Source organism: Cygnus olor, chromosome 1 (genome assembly GCF_009769625.2).
Source record: "Cygnus olor isolate bCygOlo1 chromosome 1, bCygOlo1.pri.v2, whole genome shotgun sequence".
Taxonomy (NCBI): domain Eukaryota; kingdom Metazoa; phylum Chordata; class Aves; order Anseriformes; family Anatidae; genus Cygnus; species Cygnus olor.
In genome coordinates, this window is record NC_049169.1 from 140,963,144 (window position 1) to 140,982,686 (window position 19,543).

General features: G+C 42.3%; 1 protein-coding gene across 7 annotated transcripts; it reads right to left on the minus strand.

Moving 5' to 3' along the window:
* Window positions 1-484: 484 nt before the first annotated feature.
* On the minus strand, window positions 485-17,382 carry CHST10 (carbohydrate sulfotransferase 10). 7 transcript variants are annotated; one of them, XM_040535824.1, is made up of 6 exons: window positions 17,234-17,382; window positions 12,272-12,406; window positions 9,570-9,667; window positions 6,596-6,830; window positions 3,814-3,919; window positions 485-2,261 (listed from the first exon to the last, which is right to left on the minus strand). In XM_040535824.1, exons 2-6 carry the CDS (start codon window positions 12,381-12,383, stop codon window positions 1,724-1,726), a joined length of 1,089 nt encoding a protein of 362 aa, XP_040391758.1. In that variant the 5' UTR covers window positions 12,384-12,406; window positions 17,234-17,382; the 3' UTR covers window positions 485-1,723. The 7 variants fall into 7 exon arrangements, with proteins under 7 accessions (XP_040391758.1, XP_040391718.1, XP_040391739.1 ...); XM_040535784.1 differs by lacking the exon at window positions 17,234-17,382 and adding an exon at window positions 16,690-17,012; XM_040535805.1 differs by lacking the exon at window positions 17,234-17,382 and adding an exon at window positions 15,178-15,197.
* Window positions 17,383-19,543: the final 2,161 nt, after the last annotated feature.

Below are 19,543 nucleotides of genomic sequence, written 5' to 3' on the forward strand. Positions count from 1 at the left end.
CTTATTTCAATTAGTCTGTCGAGATGTCTCTGAACTCACATCCAGCTACAACACGGCTTCGTTTTTGTGGATAGCAGAGCACATCAGTTTGCCACAGCCTTCCTTTTCCACAAGTGCAGGATGCTTCCTCGTGTTGACAGAGGGAGCTATCGAAGACATACTGTGGCTGGATTCAAGAGCAGATGCCCCAGCACGGACCACCACTAGCTTTTCTAGCCTTCAATGTTATACTGATCTGAAAGGTAATCCTTTAGGACCAAGATTTTTGAAACAAAAGCTCACATGCACACTTGTGACAGACCAGTGCCTGTAATTCAGGTATGTGGTCCCTCCCATGTACTGCAGGATGAGGCGGCAGCACAGTGATTTTTATTGCTGGTGAACTCAAACACAAGACTCCTCTTTACCAGACACAGTGCAAGCACAGGCAAATATTATGGCTGCATTCATACAGGTCTGGTTTTCTCTTTTTTTTTTTTTTAAATGTATAAAATGTGTACAGAAATTTCAGTGACACTCAAACTCCTGGCAAGTTGCCACCGCACCTATCGGTAACACAAATGGTGGGCATTTTTAACCCAGGTCACCACGACAGTGAATCATTGGAAAAAAACAAGGATTCAAATCCTGCCTCCTTCAGCAGTAGGGAGATGAGTTTTCAGAAAGAAATTTTCTGTTCTCTAAGGTACTGAACACTGAGCAAGGCAGGATATGAGAAAAAGGTAGATCATTAATCCAAGTAACTCTAGCAGCTCTTCTACAGGGTATCCTGCTTTTGTGGCTTCCTTATTAATCTTAACTGTTAGAAGACAAAATAAGTTAAAGCGTGTGATGTTTAGAAATCGTCTTCGATTTCTAAATGTACTCCCACAAATAAAATTAATTCTTTATTTTAAATTAATTTTCCCTAAAGTTTCCCTAACAGTTTTGTATTTCTTCTATGTTCCACTTGCATCTGGTGTTCTCAGATAATTTACACAGCTGGGATTTAAACAGTACTTTGAAAATCAAAAGTAGAATTATGAGACTCATCAGACCAGTAGTAAGTACAGTAAACACTTGACAAAAATACAAAGACAACTGGCTATGCAACCAGCCCCTTTTTGAACAGTTCTGAAGCTTCAGTCAAATCAGGTTCATTTTGTGACAAACAAAAATGGGATTGGATCAGCATTACTATTATTATAGCAGCCACATGACAGAACCTAGATGATTTTACTTGTAAAGCATTCAATCAATTTTTAGTCCTGTACTGGCCTTTAATTTTCATAGCTCATGGGACTACATGCCTTTCTCATGAGCATGAATCATCAAGTTCACCCACATGTCAGAGCTAACCTACAGTGAAATTGCCATCTTTATAAATACTTCGCAACATTTTTTAAATTGCATTCTCTCTGGTAGAGGGAGGGGGAAGATCATAACCCATTCAATCTTCCTCTTTTTTTTTTCTGGAGGAAAAGAGGGAAGAAGTAGAATTCTGTATTTTAGATAACAGACTTCATTCCTAACAGATTGCAATGTCACATATTGAAAATACGGTCAGTAAACAACAACTATAAGCCCCGAATTGTTCATATGACAAATATCTCACTGAAAAATGGAGCAACATCAAAAAGCTAGAAAACAAAATGGTCATTCTCAGCTCTGTCAGTGTTGCAGCTGGTATTCACCCAGGTTTAGATTAATCCATTAGATGCTTCTCCGGAGCTTATCCCAGGTGTCAGTTAAGCAAGAAATCTGGCTCCCGATAACCAAAGAGTTTAAAATCACCTTCAAAGCGAGCATAGAGGCGTCTTATGTCCCTCTTGCTAATTCCTGAAAAATACCGCTCTACTTTTGTTCTGTTGTACACTGTGATGCCTGGTGGGATCGTGGGGTACGACACCAGATGGTCTATGCCAGCTGCTTTCAAGATGTATGGAGCATCGTCCTCCAAGGTTTCATGGTGTCCAATCACACTGTACGTAATCTCACAGGGGGCACAAAGTTCCACGTATGTTACCCAGTGAATGATGTGATCGCCAAACTGAACGTCCAGCCAGCGGTGATTAGGGTCGCCCAGATAGCGCACAAAATCCTCGAACTGCAGCCCTTTGGTCTCTGTGCGATTCTTTCTGTACTTACGAATGATGCCAGGAGCAATTTCATGCCGGTACCAAGGTTCAAAACGAGGATTGTGCACAAATTTGTCTTTAAATGCAGAGATAAGTCTTTCAAATGGATCTCTAACGATAAAAAACTTGAAGTATAAATTCAGTCTAAAGAGAGGAAGAAAAAAATAAATCAGAAATCGAGTAATTAAAGAAATGTAGGAAGTGTTTAACAATGACTTATAAACCATATGTAAACTCCGACCACAGAGAACACAATATAAATCTTATACCACTTGCACAGTCAATCAATAATATAACCAATAGGACTTCTGTATTTTTAACTAACAGTTTTTGTATACAGTACAAAGTGTAAACAGTGCTTCCTAGTTTTCATGTTTTATTCAAACTGGGGGAGCTAAGTTTATCTCAACCCATATAAACAGGAGACCAAATCTGTGATGCTGAAAGCTCTGAATTCAAGGTATTTAATGTCATGAGATTAAGCTCAAAATGAAAAGCAAAATACACACAATGACATAGAAAAAGTGGTTCTGCAGCTAAATGCAACAGAGGGTTGCATTTTTCAATGGCAGGTAGTTAGACAAATCACTGCTTCAGTAAAACAAAAATATATTTGAAGTTTCATCATGATTTCAATAATGTCTGATAACATTATTTTAATGAGAACAACAGTTTTCAACAGAATTTCACATTTTGTTGTGACGCCACTGAACTGTAAGATTCTGTAATCAGAGATTATCTGTAGGAGTAAACCAAAACCAAAAGTTCATTTCAGTAAATAGCAGGGAAAGGAGATTTAAAGCACAGTCCTCACTGAAGTAAGTGAAGGGACACTTTCCAGCTTCAACAGGCACTCGACTCAATCTTCAAGTTCTCCTGACTTAATCCTAACCAGGCAAGAGTAGAGGTGAGCAAACTAGATCAACAACACGAGATCATCAACACCATGGAGCTCTAATAATAGCTGACACCTCATGTAGAAGGTGCTAACTCTTCAGAATGGCTCAATATACACAACAACCATGCAAGCACAACCTTACAAACGTCCACTGTCAACTTGCTTCCTGTTCTCTCCATGCTGTAACACCTTGTGGGGATTATTTATGGAACAGGCTCTACTAGAGATGAGAGTAGACAGAGTCAAAAATCTAGCCAAAATAATTTAGAAGGTTCTACTGCAGAGAAGTATTTTTTTCTGCTCTGAGAAGAACTACAAGCACTCAAAAAGGAAGATAAAATGTTTCAGCTGAAAGGACAATACTCTCAGGCTAAGGAGCAATAACTTTTTAAACCTATCCAGCTCAGTTCTGGCAAGTCAATCTGACTGCAATGACAATTCTACATGTTAAGAGCCAAGATTTGCTCTAAAAGTGTTCGGGTGGAACTTCTCACTAAACCCTTCCCCCCTCTGAAGGTGAATTAAGCAACAACTAGGTATGTGCTGAACTACAGACTATATCCAGAGGGAGTTGGCTGGATTGCTTAACTACATCAACAACAATGTTGGTGTTCCCCTTCAAAGCCAGTAGCGAGGTCGAGGTTGTTCCGGTAACATTTAAGAGGATAAAAGAAAAATACAAGTGGCAGAACAGAAACCCTGTCCTCAATTCCACGTGTGAACTTAACTGTCCTAGTGACTGTTCATCCCACCTATGAATCCAAATCCCTGCCACCTCCCTGGGAAGCCAGCTCTTACCGTTTTTTAATTTCAGAGTCACTGAAGGAGGACAAGCGTGGAAGGCCATTCTTCTCATGATCGTGTACAATATTTTCTGGGATGTCTTCTATGGAAGAATATGCTCCTAGACAAATGGAAGAGAGAGAGCAAGAGTATTTCAAGGGAGGGGGAAAAAGAGTGAGCACAAGCAAGCATGCCTTTGGCAGATAGCTCTTTGGTTTATCTGTTTCCTGTATTTTCAGTGTTTATGGTTACTATATTTAAAACTGTTAAATGATAAGAGATTCTGACTGTAAAGCTGAAAACTGTTAAAATTCTTAAGGGCACGTGACATAAAGATCCAAGACCATGTGGCTTGAAAACCCTCAGAAACACGTTACAAATATTTAATCAGCAATTATACCTAAGCCTAGAGCCCCCCACTCACTGTCCCCCCACCCTTTCCCTCTGCCCACACGTACAGAGTAAGACTTTGAGAATTAACTCCAAAGAAGCAACCGGATTTTTGGCTCAGTTTCCACCACCAGCAAAAAATAAATGCTGTGGGCTGCTTTTGGAACTGTGTCAACACAAAAGCACTTTGCTGTCAGGATCCATGAAGTTCCTTTAATGACTACACTGTACTCAAACAAAAATTCCAATCATACAACATTACACAGATTAAAAAGCACCAAAATTAACAACAGAAAGCCTCCAGATACTCATTTTTTTCAAGCACATAAGCTGACAAGAAAAATAACGTCACTAAATTCTAACGCATTAATTTTAAGATCCTGATCCTTGAAGTTATTATGACCTTGAGAAGTATCTCATGTGGATGCTTGGCATCAGAAATAAGCCTTCAGACAACAGCACCAATTCAGAGTATCAACCTGCAGCGAGAACAGGCTGAAACAAAACAAGCTCTTCAGGTAAAAGCCTCTATGGCATTCCCTGTTCCAATGCTCTTACCGCAGGCGTAATGCAGATAATTAAAGTTTCAATAAAAATCTTAGGGGTAGTCAGAACTGCAGTGAATAATCCACACCACTCAGATTCTCAGTTTTCTAATTGGGGGTGGAGGAGGGGGCAGTATTTTATTACATTTTTCTAATTATATTTTTTGGTACTCTATGGGAATTACATGTGCACAACAGATGTCAGATTAGACATCCTCAGAAACTGAACGCTTATACTCATCCAGAGCTGAGGTTCAGTACGAGCAGTATCAGAATTAGCTTCCCCACAGTGCCACAGATGCGTTTCTCCATCCTGAACCTCAAAATACCACTTTTAGGATGCAAAGCATTCCCCATCAAGTATCAATTCTGTCTGTGGAAAAACTACCCAAAGAGGAAGAAGTCTGAACAATTGCAGCAGTAGTCTTCATCAGCAGATACTAGCACACTGGAAGCTCAAGTCAGAAGAAACCAGTGTTTACACAGAAAATTTTCTATCACTATCCAATATGCCAGAACCAGGAACCCCAAGGTGAAAGGTATCCTGCTGGTAAGACATGAGTTATCCTCCACTGAACACAGCTAAAAAACCCTACCTGTCCTGAGCAATTCTTTGCATGTTACCTCCGTTAAATTCCAATAAGAGTAGGTATTTCTAATGTACTCATACTAGTTTCATACTAAGTATTTTCTTCAAGTGTGGCTTTCATAGGCATTTAAGATACATGTGCATACCTAGGTGCATCCATACCTCTTCTGGATTTTCATCTCCAATCCATGTATCAAGATTGAAATTAATATTCAAGTCTTTAGAGACATACTCCTTACTCCAAAAGTTATCCTGAGGGACACAGCTCCTTTGCCAGTTTGTGACTATTTCCTCCTTGATGTGTGAACCACCTCACACATGGTAAAGAAAATACAAGAACATAAGTGCAGAGGTGGCTGTTCTTGGGGTTCTTGTAACAAGATGTGTTTACTGTGTTCAGGTTTTACCCACATCTTGCTGAGCTATGCCACCTGCAAAACCACAGAAGGGCCCCAACTGACCCGGCTATACGTAGGAAGGTCGCAGTCCTGGTGCAGACAAGCAAGATGATCTCCTATGTCAAAAAATGGTGTGTTATATTAAATATGATCACTTTAAGCTTGTGTGCACACAGTGGCGCAGTAGAAAACCCTGAGGAAATGAGTTATTTGCATTGGCACGCCATGCTACCAGAAGAGTGTGCTAGGCTGCAGGCAGATAGCAGTAATCACCTCACAGATTGCTGTTCAAACACACCAGTCCCTTTACTCCTTCTTTCAGTCTTTCATAACATACCTATGCTGACAACGTCATATCCTTAAACACATCAGTCTCCTAACTCATATGATGGCTCAGTGATTGCACATACATAGGATTTCAGCACTACAGACCTAAAGTGGCTGCTCAATTTTAACTAGCCTTCCTCGTGCTTAAATAAACTACAGTTATAAGTTGGCAGGTTCAAGTCTGAGACTTTGTATTATTATTGGTTAGGGAATTGTGATACCTTTAATTTACTTATTTCACATTCTTTAAATTAGTACCACCCCTTCTAATACAACCATTCTACCTACCACATGCATATGAGTACTCTCTTATGCCTCAAAACACTTTTGAGCCAAACAATAAATTTTTTTCCACAGAAAGAGCAGGTTTATTTTCTTTAAGAGATGTTTTGAAAGGTCTAGAAGCAACTGTGAAGAATGAGCAGCTAAAATCAAGTATCAGTGTACAGAAAAGCAGAAAGAATCCATTTTAATCTTGTCCCAGTTGGACCAATTCTGCTCCTTCCTCCTCCGCAGAGAAACCCACACACCCACAGCTGAGTAGATACCATTTAAAACGATCAAGACTTTTTTCCACTGAGTGTTGCCCACTTTCGGTGTCTGACAAAACAGGATCTTGTGCTTGTCACACACAAATATTCGGTCCAAGACGAATTTGGAAACTGCAGTGTGAGAGAGATTTCTCAATGCAGCGTCTCTGCAGACATTCCGGAGAAGCTCAAGCCTTTCCATATGAACCAGGGGTTGGCGTATCAGATTTCCAGTAAAAGCTTTTCCAGTTGGCTTTATAAAATAGAGAAAGAGAAAAAAAGTGTAGAAGTTTAGTTTTCAGATCAAATTCTAAGGCATAAGAATCTCCAAACTATGCATCCTAATGACTCCCAGGCTCATAATAAAAACATGACTGGCTATTAACTAAAGGAGTAGCACTGTTTCCCTCCTGTGCTGCTGCTGTAGATATTGGTACAAATAAGCCACTAAATAGTAGTGGGAAGTAGTAAGAGCTTTTCCATACAACTTAAAGTTCTTTGCAGAGCAGCTGGGTCTTATTCCAGTCTTTGCCTTGACCAAAGACTGGAACTCCCCCAAAGTTTCAACAGAAAGTAAGAAAACTTCTAAGGGGTTGGTACAAGTAGACAGAACCATTACTTTCCACAGAAATTATGCTTTAATCTCTGAGGAGGTGGGGCTTCAGGCTGCTAATCCTTCCGTCTGGGACAGAAGTGTTTAGGATAAAAGTTCTGTGTTGTTTTCTAGCATCTGCAGGCATCCAGGGTTTTCACTTACCCAACCTGCAACAAAATTAAGTGGACAAAAATTCACACAACAAGCATCAGCACTTACTGTGGCAAATGCAAAAAACATGCAGCATTCCGCTTATGCCAAAATGGATGACCTGTTTGACACACCCCACTTTTTTGAGACTAAAACAGGAATTGTGATTACAACCACAACCCCTCTGCCTCACAGTTAATAGGGAGAGAGAAGGAATAAACTTGTTTGATTAACATATGATGTGAAATTTAAAATTTATGTTGAAAAAAATCTTCACTTTCCACTACCTGATTTACAGAATTGGATCTGGTAAAGGAGAGAGTTAAAATTGTCTTCAGAAAAACAGAACGTACACTGTCAATAATGTGGTTTCCTTTTTTGTGTGTGCGGGGGTGGAAGTGTTGTTTCTTTGTTTGTTTTAAACCCTGTTTGAGCACAGAAAAACAAACCAACTACCCAGATAGTACCCTTTTAAAGTCTGTCAGTTGCACCAGACTCATCTTTAAGCACGAGTATAGCATCTTTAATAGATGAATGAAGTTAGCTGAATTTTACTCTGATAAGCCATGAAAAGAGAGCAAACATTACAGACATTCAGCAACTTGGTTCAAGTTACCTGTTTTCTTTTTTTCCACAGTGCTCCTCTCAAAGCTGGAGAATACTGGTTTCATGAACTTTGCTAAATGCGAATTTTCTAGTTTTATGGTGCTTCCATGTGAGTAGGAAGGGGTAAAAAAAAAAATCTACTTTTGCTTTGACCTAATTTGCCAGCTGGAGAGAAGGAGCATTTAGAAATGGGCCAAAATTTAACACGCAAGGAAAATTCACTTACAGTTTTGGCATAGCACAGCACATTATGGTGTCAAACTGTTCTTCACTTTCATAACTTCCTTACTTAAATGCCACTACCTTTTGCAGTAAGTATGATGTTAAAAAGATATACTGTAAAATGATATAATTTTTTCTGTCTCATTTTCACAAATAACTCCCAGACATTCACTGTGCTGTGGGAACTTCATTGTTACCCAGGTAAATTTAAGAAGCATTTGACTAAGTCATTATATCCAAGCTTTGTCATTCACGTCTTCATACAAACAGTCTTTTGGATACAGTGTCCAAGCAACACACGAAAAAGGGATGATTTTACTTTTTGTCCCAATTCTTCATAAGAAATATCTTATCCTGCTTTTTGTTTGCTACTCCTCCCCGATATTCCCTGCTCAGGACATAATCTGAACAGCCTGACAGATTGCCTATCTGTCAAAGCAATTCCTTTTGCATATGACCAGAATTAGTATTATTGTTCTATGTTTCATGCTGTCAGGAAGTCAAGAGGGAATAGTTTTGGATCCAGAAGCCTTATTATCCTCTTCCATTCAAGTAAAGGAAGATATTAAAACTTGCTACACAGATCTGCCAGCTTTTCAACTGAAAAAAGCCTTTCTCCCAAATGTTTTTGAGGATAACTTATATTTCATTTTTTCACATAAGAAAACAAAAAGTGCCATGCTTATAGAGAGACCATCTTTGTAGCATCTTTCATGCTACATCACAAAAATACTCTAAACCCTAGTTGACTTAATTAACCAATGGCAAAAATAAATTGGCCTTAGCCCCCCATGCAACTAGCTCACATTTGCATACAGAATTTTCAGAGTTTCCTTGTGAGTTAGCATGTACCACGTTTGTTCTGCTTTATTTCTGAAAGCACAGAACTGTGCACCTGGATCAATTTGTATTGAATGCTATTGTAGTCATGTTCTACTTTGGACAAACTCTGAGATGTGAAGCGCAAAATATGAAGAAGAAATGGAGTCTGTTAAAAAGAATCAGAGATTGGGCAAAGAACCAAAAGGAACTAAAAGAAGAGGCAAGACACAGGCTTTCCCTCGAGAACCACAAACCTGATGGCTATAACAAGGCAGACTACAGGTAACCCAAGACTGGGCCATTATATAAGAAAGGCTAGCAAAAAATGACTGTCCTGACTTGATAAAGTAGCAGCGTAACTATTTTCTCCTAGAAATGGAAACACATTAAGTTGAATCATTCTGACAAAACAAGATTGAAAGTCACCGTAAAAAACTAGCTTTGTGAAGCTGAAATGAATTCTGTTGGTTCTGTGTAAATAAAACAGTCCGAATAATAATTCCTGACCAGCAATTCCTTTAACCACAGGAAGCCCTTACTTAATCCTTCTTTCCTCCCACTCCTTATACATGTAGCCCTTATCTCAACGGTATGCACCTGGAATTCTTCAGGCCAACGTTCTTCCTCTGGCTTGTGTGCCTCCTCCACTTTTGTCACAGCTGTCAGTATTAATGGCTCTTGCTTGGCACCATAGCCTAAAGAAGGAGGAGAGATAAGAGCATTACAGAGGGAGGGGAGGGGGAACTGTTTCTGTTTTACAGCTAACACAATGGAACAACACTTTCTGCACTAAGTATACAAAACATTAGGATTTGTTTCCAAACAGAAAGGTACTAGAGAAGACATGAGACAGGCTATGAATATTTTAAAGTATGTGCTCTAGGGGAGTTTTGGATGCAACTTTAATTTAGTTTCATCAAAGAAACATGACCATTGTATTTTATTTTGGTCTATTTAAAGCAAACTGCATACAGAGAAACTGAAATCATAAACCCAAATATCAGGAAAAAATAATTTGTTTTGGATATGTTTTAAGTGCCAATATATGATAATTTAATATTCTTTGGTAGATGAATAACTATATGGACGTGACAGTACAAGATTTTTATTTTTCCACTAGGCTTCCTGCAGCACATGCAAATAAAAAAATGTAATTTACCAGGTTTGGGCTCTCCTCACCCCTATATCAGTAGGTATGTTTCATCTATTGTAAAATCTTAGACATTAACAACAACAAAAAAGCATAATTAAGGAGCATCTTTTATTTCCTTGGTGCTCTAAGTGATACCTCTAGCCAGCACTTAAGAATACAAGATCCCTTTTTCATTTATTACTGGATGATGGCCTTCCTTAGAGACTCCCACAAGGAAAAAAACAATTCAGATAATACCCTGGTTCTTTTTAAATTATTTTAGAGCAGCTAATAGTTTGAGACCAAATTAAAGTACGTAAAGAAAAAACCTCTTGCATCTTTTGCAGTTGGCATGCTACAGGGAAACCAAAAAATAACAGAAGACCGTAGCTTTATTTCACACAGCGCAGAGAGATCAAAAATAATTTGAAGCTGCTTTCCCTAACCACAAAGGAGAAGAACATGATCTCTCCCTCAAAATTTATTTCTGTCCATACTAGACTTCTTTTCCCTTCATATAGTTTGTTCTTTTATGAATAAAGTTTCTTCAACTGCATCTATGATGGCTTACAGTTTTATGCTCAAGAAAATATGCACTATGTCCCTTTTTTAAGGAAGTAGTCAAGTGTGTCTACACTGGATTTTAACTAAGGACACAGATACAAAAGCAAGTTAAAACTGAGAGCAAGGTTAGTATCCAATGCTTGGATGCACAGACTTACTTCATAATATCCTGTGATTTGTTCTAGCTCCTAAGTAGACATGTTCAAATAAGGAAAATTTCTGACAAGCCACATTGTATTCAGTCTATGAGTTCCTCCAGACCTGGCCATCCTGTTTAGACTTCCTCCAAAACTCTGTTGGTATATTCACTTTACTTCCCTTCACCAGTCCCAATACAAACGCTGCTATCTCCATACATACACTTAACCACAGTCATGCCCTTGCAGGACTGGAGCTTAAGAAATTAGAGTCTCTGCTCAGAGAGCTGTTCGAAGAGGAAGGAGGATTCAGCACAGATGAAAAAGATAAAAAATGGCAAGACAGATAATAAAAAGCATAAAAAATGCAAAGGGTGTACTCTAGTATTTTTTTTAAGTACATTTTAGCTCCCCTGACAACTTCTGGTGGAAACAACTACTCCAAGAATACCTAAGCTCAGAAACAAGAGTTGATATCGCATGAAATGCTGGAACATTTAACTACATAACATAAGACTGGCTTGTTTGCAGATGTACTAAGGCTCAAGCACAGCCAGGAGTGAGGAAATCCATGAAGTTAGCCTACAGTTCTCATCTGTAAGACTTGCTGAATAAACCTTCACACAGAGGTATGCTATTTTAAAAGGTACACCTCGCATGTTTATCTGCTATCAAGTCAATGAAACAAATGACACGAGTAATCCTAGTGCTTCAAAAATTGCACATTTTTGGCATATCTTAGGAAGATGCTGAAGTACAGATCTCTCAGGACTCTATGTAGGCTGTGTCATCACCCTCATCACAAACTCCCTGCAGGACTTTTTTTTTTCCCCTAACAGAAGCTCCTCAACAGACAGAAAGCTGTAACACACTGTGTGGTGTCATCAAATGGCTTAAATTCCTCTCCAGCTTAACACCAGCTGGGCTACTTATGCTAAGGAAAAGCCTATAAGCTGTTTGTCAGTCAAACAGCAGAGGATAAAACTGAATGCAAGAATCAGGGTGAAAGTAGCTAGGCTAAGTGTCAGGACAAGCAGTATCAAGAGGACAGAAACCAGTATCATGGGAAAGGGATTCTAATTCCTAAGAAACTCCTTTATTTTTAAACAGGTAGTTTTGACCACTGTTTTGTACACAAATTCTCCTCCTAGTAGATGAAGATATTGACACTGAATACTTTTGAAAAAGTAGGCCTCACAAGACAGAACTGCAAAACCTGTTCCCCTCTGTTCTTAACCATGAAGGAAAAAAAATAAAGACCCGCTGTTAGTTCTGCAGACTACTACCAAGAAAAGCAGAAATTGAGTATCAGCACTGCTATTTCTATAAATTTATCTGTTCTGTCCTCAATCCTACTGAAGAAGAGCACTGAGAACGTGCTGAGAACTGCTTTGCACAGAAAGAGTATATGTTTGAACCGCTAATTCAGTTTTCTCTTTCTCATCAAATATTAAACTTGAACTTACCATCTGGGTCTTTAAAAGTCAATGTGATAAACTTGCTAGCAACCATGAACATGAATATCACCCAAAAGCATGCAGCTAGCAGCAGCCACTGGTGGTGCATGTTGTCAGACATGAGCCATATAAAGTTGCTGCTTCCTGTTCGAAAGAGGAAAGATTGACACGTTAATTCTTTTTGTTCCACTTCAGAAAAACACTTTCCATTACCAAAATGACAAATCTGTAATTATATACGTGGGTCCTAAAACATAACAAAAGCAGCAGATTTCACCTCCTATTTTTTGTTCTTTTGGCTGGGTTTTAAACTGGTATTATTAAGCTTAACCTGCTGCTACATTTAAAGGTAGTAATGTTTCTTATTGTTTTGCCACCTTTTTTTGCCAGTAAAGTATCAACCGGAAAGTTTTTGATTTCCACCATGCATTATCCACATAACCAGCAGAAGGGGGTTCCTTGCAGCAGTGCCTACTACCCGTAGCTGAATCCACGCAAGTATTATGGGTATGACCTCCCCAGGAGCTCAAGAAGGGCTACCCAAAGAACTCAGACCGCAGATTTAGTGCGCGAAGAACCAAAAGGCACTGACTGAATCAAGGCAGAGGGAGGATGAGGACACAGCACAGCATTGCAAGCACGTGGTATATGGCCTACCGCCCACAGCTTGTACGTTTGCTGGAGTGCTCCCAGTACTTTTTAGCTGGAGTTTAGAAACCATAACCCTTATAATTTTTTTTTTAATTGTTAAAAAGTAAGAAGCAATATAAAGGAAGCCAATTACAAAATAAAGTCCCGGCCATTAAGACAAATGCATAATTTTAAGCTGCATCTTTCGCTGAATAATCAACTTCTGATGGGCAACACATCTGTGGAAGAACTGGGGCTGACACTGAGCATCTATGAAAGCCCCACTGCAAAATTTAAGCTTACATAACTTTAAAAGAAATTAATTAAAATAGAAATCTAACAGCAAACATCATTACCTACCAAAACTTAAGGCTTATCAGGCCTGAATATTTATCTTGCAAAAATAAAGCACTGCTGTGTCAGTTGTTGCTGGAGAGATAAGACACCTGAGAGGCTGAACACAGGTGATGGAAGTTCAAATGTCAGTGAACTTTTCCTTTTGAGCATACAGATAATAAAACAACACTTCACCAAAGAGGATTTGAAACAAAAATCTCATAAAATGAGATTCTTACAAGAGTCTTGTGAGACTTGTACATGTAGCCACAAATTAAAAAAAAAAAAAAAAAAAAGTCACACATCTAGCAATAGGATCAAACTCAGTCCTAAAGGAACCATGCACAGCTTCAAAGATAAGCACACCTGCATGGTCTTGTGAGCACACTTTCTGCACAGCCACTGGAGCGAAACGCCAGACAGTAAGTGAGGCCCTCATTCATTCCCAGCTAAAATCATGCTAGTTAATGCTTCTGAGCAAAATCTGTATTAAGTTTTTGATTGTATACTCATGTTGCACCTTTCCCATTCCCACAAGGCTTAAATAACAGAAGTAAGCCTATTTTGACATTGTTCCAACGCGTCCACCTGCTACATCAGTACTGCTGCTACAGGTGCTGATTGCTTTTCCAAGGAGCTTTTGCCTTCGAGCAATGCAAGCGCTTCCAAGAAGGGTTCTCATTGTAGCTGACAGAAATGAAACGTCTTCAGGGTACGCTGAAAACCTGTGCAGACAGGCAAGCAGTTCAAAACAGATTTGGGAACCTAGTGATGTAAGTGAAATGGGCGAGAGGAGGAAAAGAACAGAGCATCTCCCATTACAAAAACAGAACTCACAGTTTTTAGCTTGGCTGGCAGCATTCAGGCCTATTTTTACTTTCTCAGAGCAGTATTTTTCAGTTTGGATTTGAAAGGCCCTTTATTTCCACCTTCCTTTAAGGTTTCATTTCTAAAAACTTCTTAAAACACCACACTTAAGTAAAAAAGATAGATGAACTGTCTTTTGGACAGTTACTGGTGCTTTGACCTCCATGAGGATGATGATTGTCATCTCCCACTCTTTGCTGCATTTCCCTGGTTATCAACTAAGCATGCAATGTCCTGGACACTTTATTCTTCAACATCAAAAGTTGTTGGCCAGGATGGGCGTATCCCACAGGAGTTCTAGAGCACGGACTCTTTCCAGCTCAGTTCAGCAAAGCGTTTTCAAAGTCATTCTCTTTGTACCATTACACTAATGCCGAAGTTGCCCAAAGATTCTTGCTGGAAACCACCAGGTCTCAGAGGTTCTCTTTTTCCAGCGTGCCACAACATCTGCTGTCTCCTGTTCAAGCACTAAAACTTACCACCTTTGCTTTCAGACATGACAATGATTTGGGAAATTTACCGACTCCCACAGGTAAGAGAGAAATGCAAAGCAGACATCAGGCGACGGGGCACAAAATGTAGCAATGACATTTTTACTTTTTGGGTAGCTCTACTAATATCACGAGAACCATTCAACATGCAAAACACTACTTAACCCATCTTCAAGGCAGCAGATTGACAGGAGCTTGCAGAGAACACTCTGCCTGCAGAAGGAAAATCTCTTTCTAACCATCAGCTGCTGGCTCTTCAGAGACGTGCCGAATGGTCTGGGACAGACCCTCCTGTCTAACCCATTGCATCTGCTCTACATAAAAGGGGCAGAAGTGGGCCTACAACATTCGAAGTATCCCTGCGAGTCTGCCAAGTTTTGTAATGATGATGGATACGCACCATTCAGTAAGAAATACTGATTTGTATCTCCTTCTGTAATTTATGTATTGGGTTTCTAAGAAGCTGTGCTAAACGACATGGGGAGAGCAGTTTCAGTGCGTTCTGACGTGAGAAGCGACAGCAGTTAGCACACACAGGACCCTGCAGCCAGACCCTGTGCTCCAGACACTCGAGAGCATCGCGTTATTTACCTCGTGGACAAGGCTCAGAGACCAGAACGGGGACAGAACTGCAGGCACATCCATAACGACCACAATCATTATCCTTCAGGACGTTGGAGCCGAGAGGAAAGTATTAAGCGACTTACGCACACAGCAAATCTACAACCAAATTCACTGTGTTGTCAGAGGATTTATCATAACGTAATTACAATGGCTGGCACTGGTACTCACTGCCAGCATCCTAAACAAAACTACATCTATCTCAAGAAGCAGAACTATTCAAAATGATATACAGAAGTAACTCGGTCATTATTCTCACTTAAACTCAATGACCATTAGCATTTCTAAAAGAAGGCATTTATGTTGTTTCCCTTTCTCTAGCTTCTCCTTCCCTAATAAAGACAGCTTTATCATTTTTACATATGGTAATCACTTCTTGCTATACCTCCAATTTTACTGCCTTTCTCTTGCCTCTTGTTACTTATTTTCTAGTGAACACATACTAGCTTCTGGTTTTCCTCTTTAATCGTTTCCTTTGGCTTCTAAATGTGACTTCAACTTCCTATTAACTAAAATATTTTTTCCTTGCAGGTAGAAAAAGCAAGGAAGCTGTTGAAGTCTCAGTCCATCTTCTCACAAGGAAATACACAGGATTCTCAGTCTAATTGCAATTCCATATTTTAGGAACACACACAAAAATCCACTCTCTCTGCATCTATTACTCTGTCTTTCCTTCTCCAAGCAACATGCTCAAACCCAAGCTGGCACATTTCCCTCATACCAGCCAGACGCCAGTTTCAGTAAAGCACATGCAACATGCAAAAACGTGATAGCAAACATACGCACAGCCATGAACCAAGGAACAGGACGCGGAGTGGCAGGCTTGACCCACGGTCTGAGAGTAATGTTAGCTGGAAAAAACACTAGGACTTCGGGGAAGACTGATGCTTTTCACGTGAAGGACAGAACAAAGTGCAGAGGAGTTAAACAATTTCAAAAATCAAAGCACAGGCCCCTGCTCTGCAGCTCTTGCTGCCTGGACAGAGGCTCCCTGGCATGACAGTCTCTGCATGCACAGCGAATGACAGCAGCACGCCAGTAGCCTCCGACTACCAACTGCTCGCCCATTAGCTCGTGACTAATGCTCTAACCCAAAGCACAACTTGTAATGAAGAACAAACAGCAGCTAGCTGGGATGCCCAATTCACTTTCATCGAGGCCTCCTTTCTGTTATCTGAAGAGATCTGGACAATTTCTTATACTTTTAAAAAAAACATCTAGGCTAAAACCTATCACCTGCTCGTTTGATAAAATGAGGGGTGCTGTCAGATGTTCTAACGCACATTATAACAGGCATTTTTGAAAGCCAACTCTTTCCGAAGGCTTTCCACCACCTTGCTGGCATTAACAGGCCCACGGTCTGTTCTCACCGCTACTGCTGGAGAGCCGAGCCCTCGCTGAGCGCATGGGATCCACCTGGCAGCAGGAAGGAACCGAACTCGCCACAGGAGCAGCAGCCCCTGCAAGAGCCGCACAACCCACCTCACCCGTGAGCAGGCTGGGCACCAAGGAGCGTGCCAGCTCCCCAGATGCCAGCCCGTCGAGGCACCTTCTCCACGCCGGGCCGTGCCGAGGTGCTCAGAAGCGGGCCCCGTGCCACCACGGCTGACAGACAGCAGGTCCAACGTGGCAGGCACCACGCTGCTGGGATGCACGGTGCTCGCTGTCTCCCCTGCACTGTGCCTTCCCCACCTGGCACGGTGCTGGGGGCTCCCCTCGCTGCCCCGAGGGAGGGATAAAAGCGTGGGGAGCCTGCTCTGGGGCACGGCTGGGGTCTGCCGCGGGGCGAGCCAAGCCCAGCAGCGGGGCCCCCAGCAGAAGGCAGGCTGGACCGGAGCAAACTTTCCGGGTGGGCGAGGAGGGCAGCCTCCACCGAGCCCACGGAGCGGGGTCTCCTCCTCTCCCTCCTCCAGGCAGCGCACAGCCGGCCCTGCACACCTCCCCTCCACCACCGCCGCCCCAAAATCGCCTCCCGGGCGGCGGGGGGGGAGGCACCCACCTCTCCCCAACCCCGGCCCCGACTTACCGGCCTCACTCGGCGGCCCGGAGAGGCGGCCCCGGCCGCCGCATCCCCCCCGCCCGGCTGCGGGCGGCGGCGCCTCCCCGCTCAGCTGCTGCCGCCTCCTCCTCTTCTTCCTCCTCCTCCTCCTGCGCCTGGCCCCGCCGCCTCCATTTCCTCCCGCCGCCGGCAAGCCCCGGCCCCGCCGCGGGGATGGGGAGGAAGGGGAGGAAGGGAAGGAAGGCGGAGGCCGGCTCGGCCCCGCTCCGAGGAGCCGCAGCGCCGCTCCCGGCCGCCCCGGGGCGGAGGCAGCAGGGAGGGACGGAGGCGCCGCTCGCCTCGCCCCGCCTCGCCTGGCCTGGCCCCGGCGGGCTCCGGGCGCCGAGGCCTGGTGGCTCGGCCCCGCTGGCTTTCGGCGCCCGCAGGGCGGTCGGGGCTCGTCCCCGGGGCCCTAAAGCCGACAGGCAGATGGGCTGGCGTGTATTTACAGATCTGGTCTTCAGAAAGGGTCTTGGACGCGTCTCTAGTGGTCGCGTCTCAAAACAGGCAGCTGAAAATAGGACCTCTGCGCGCCCGCAGGGCTTCAGTACCCCCGACTGTCATCAAAACACCATGGGGGCCAGGCCTTCTGAAGGAAGCGGTGGCACCGGAGCAAAGCCACCTCGTTTTAAAGCTCCTTGGATACTCAGGATGCACCTTCCAGTGTGAAATCATGGCATGACACCACGGACAGGCCCCAAAAGACGTGCTCCTGCTATCTGACCCAGCACAGAAACGGTCATGTCCCCTCTGTCCAGTCATAAGAATCGATATGTCTGCTGGGAACTGGTAAACGAAATGAGGGACACACGGAAACTCCATCTTTCAGATGAAAAGTCAGAGTAAACGGCATCCTTAAGAGTCTTGTTGGTCAGCCAAAATTAGCCATACAGACATATGCATACTGTATACCTTCATCTCTTACATCTTTGTATCTTCCCAAACGTGTTCTGTCCTCAGGAAGACTCACAGGACAGGTGGGAGACCCAAAATCCACACGAGGAAGAAAACATGACTGAGAAATCTGAGTGGATTTTCAGGTTTTGAGGAGGGATCCCTGATTCCCAGGTAAAATGATCTGATGTCCACACTGTGCAGGGCTGGCACCCTCTGCAGTAGCGTCATAGGTCATGCTGTGTGGCACTTCACCCTGTTTTTCCTGTAAAATCTCATGTGGTGAACATAAGAAAATTTCTAATTGTGTGACTGTGTAAATAAATGTAAATAACACCCAGCCCCTTGAAACTGATTTACAGTGGAAGATTTTTTTCTTGCTCTGAACCCTCTGAGGTCTATGAGGAGCACAGGAAAGCCTGCTGTAGGGTCAGGATCAACAGCTCAAGAGCTGACAAATTCAGAAGAGACAGAATTGTAGGAGAAGTTTCTGTCTGTTTGTGTCTAGTTACCAAATAAAAAAAGAAACAGAAAAGCCAAAGGACTCCATACGCCTTGCTAAATATCTCTGGCCAAGAGGCAGCAGTCCTCCCTGCTAGAGGAGGATTTAGTCCCTCTAATTCTTGCCTCTCCAGACTTGACCACCATGATGTGCTACACTACAGCCTGGCCAAGAGAGCCCAAGGAAGCCCAAGGAAGTTGTTGGTACAGATGCTGTGGCCAGCCTCTGGAGCAGATCAGGCCAAGGCAAATGTATCAACAGCAGTGCCTTCAATGCTACGCTGTTGGCAGATAAACACCGACGAAGCTGTAGAAACTCAGATCTCGCTGTGAACCAGTGGCCAAAGAACATTAACCAGAAACCCAAGTCCTCTGCCTGACTGTACTGTTTGCTTGTACCAGCATCTTGGGACACCACAACCTCATCCCTCTAGAAACTGTGAAAGTTACCTTGCTGGTAAAGCACATTGGAAGTTTGTGGCTGTCACCAGTCTGAGTCTTGCATAGGCTTGCAGCTTTGGAAGTTGCTTCTTTCTACAGCTGCAGCCACGTAGATACATTAATAAGCAACCTCCAGCTGTAAAACCAATTTCTGACAGATTATCAGCCTCAACCCAAGCATTTTAACCTCTCAAGTATGTTGTTACTGACATGTAAAATAATTAATCCTGTATAAAACGAACCATTTTTTTCCAGACTAAGCACAGTTAATAAGCTTTGTTTTCAGTAATTGGTCCTGAAAGTGTCTGATGAAGTTGAAGAATGTGTCGCATAGGCAACTGTAAAGTTGGATTATACAGTCGCTAGTCCAGACCGACAGGATTCTTGCTACTAGGAATGTTAAATTGTAGTGGGGTTTAGTGCTTTAAATTGGCAGCAAAATCAATATTTCAGTCCATTTTT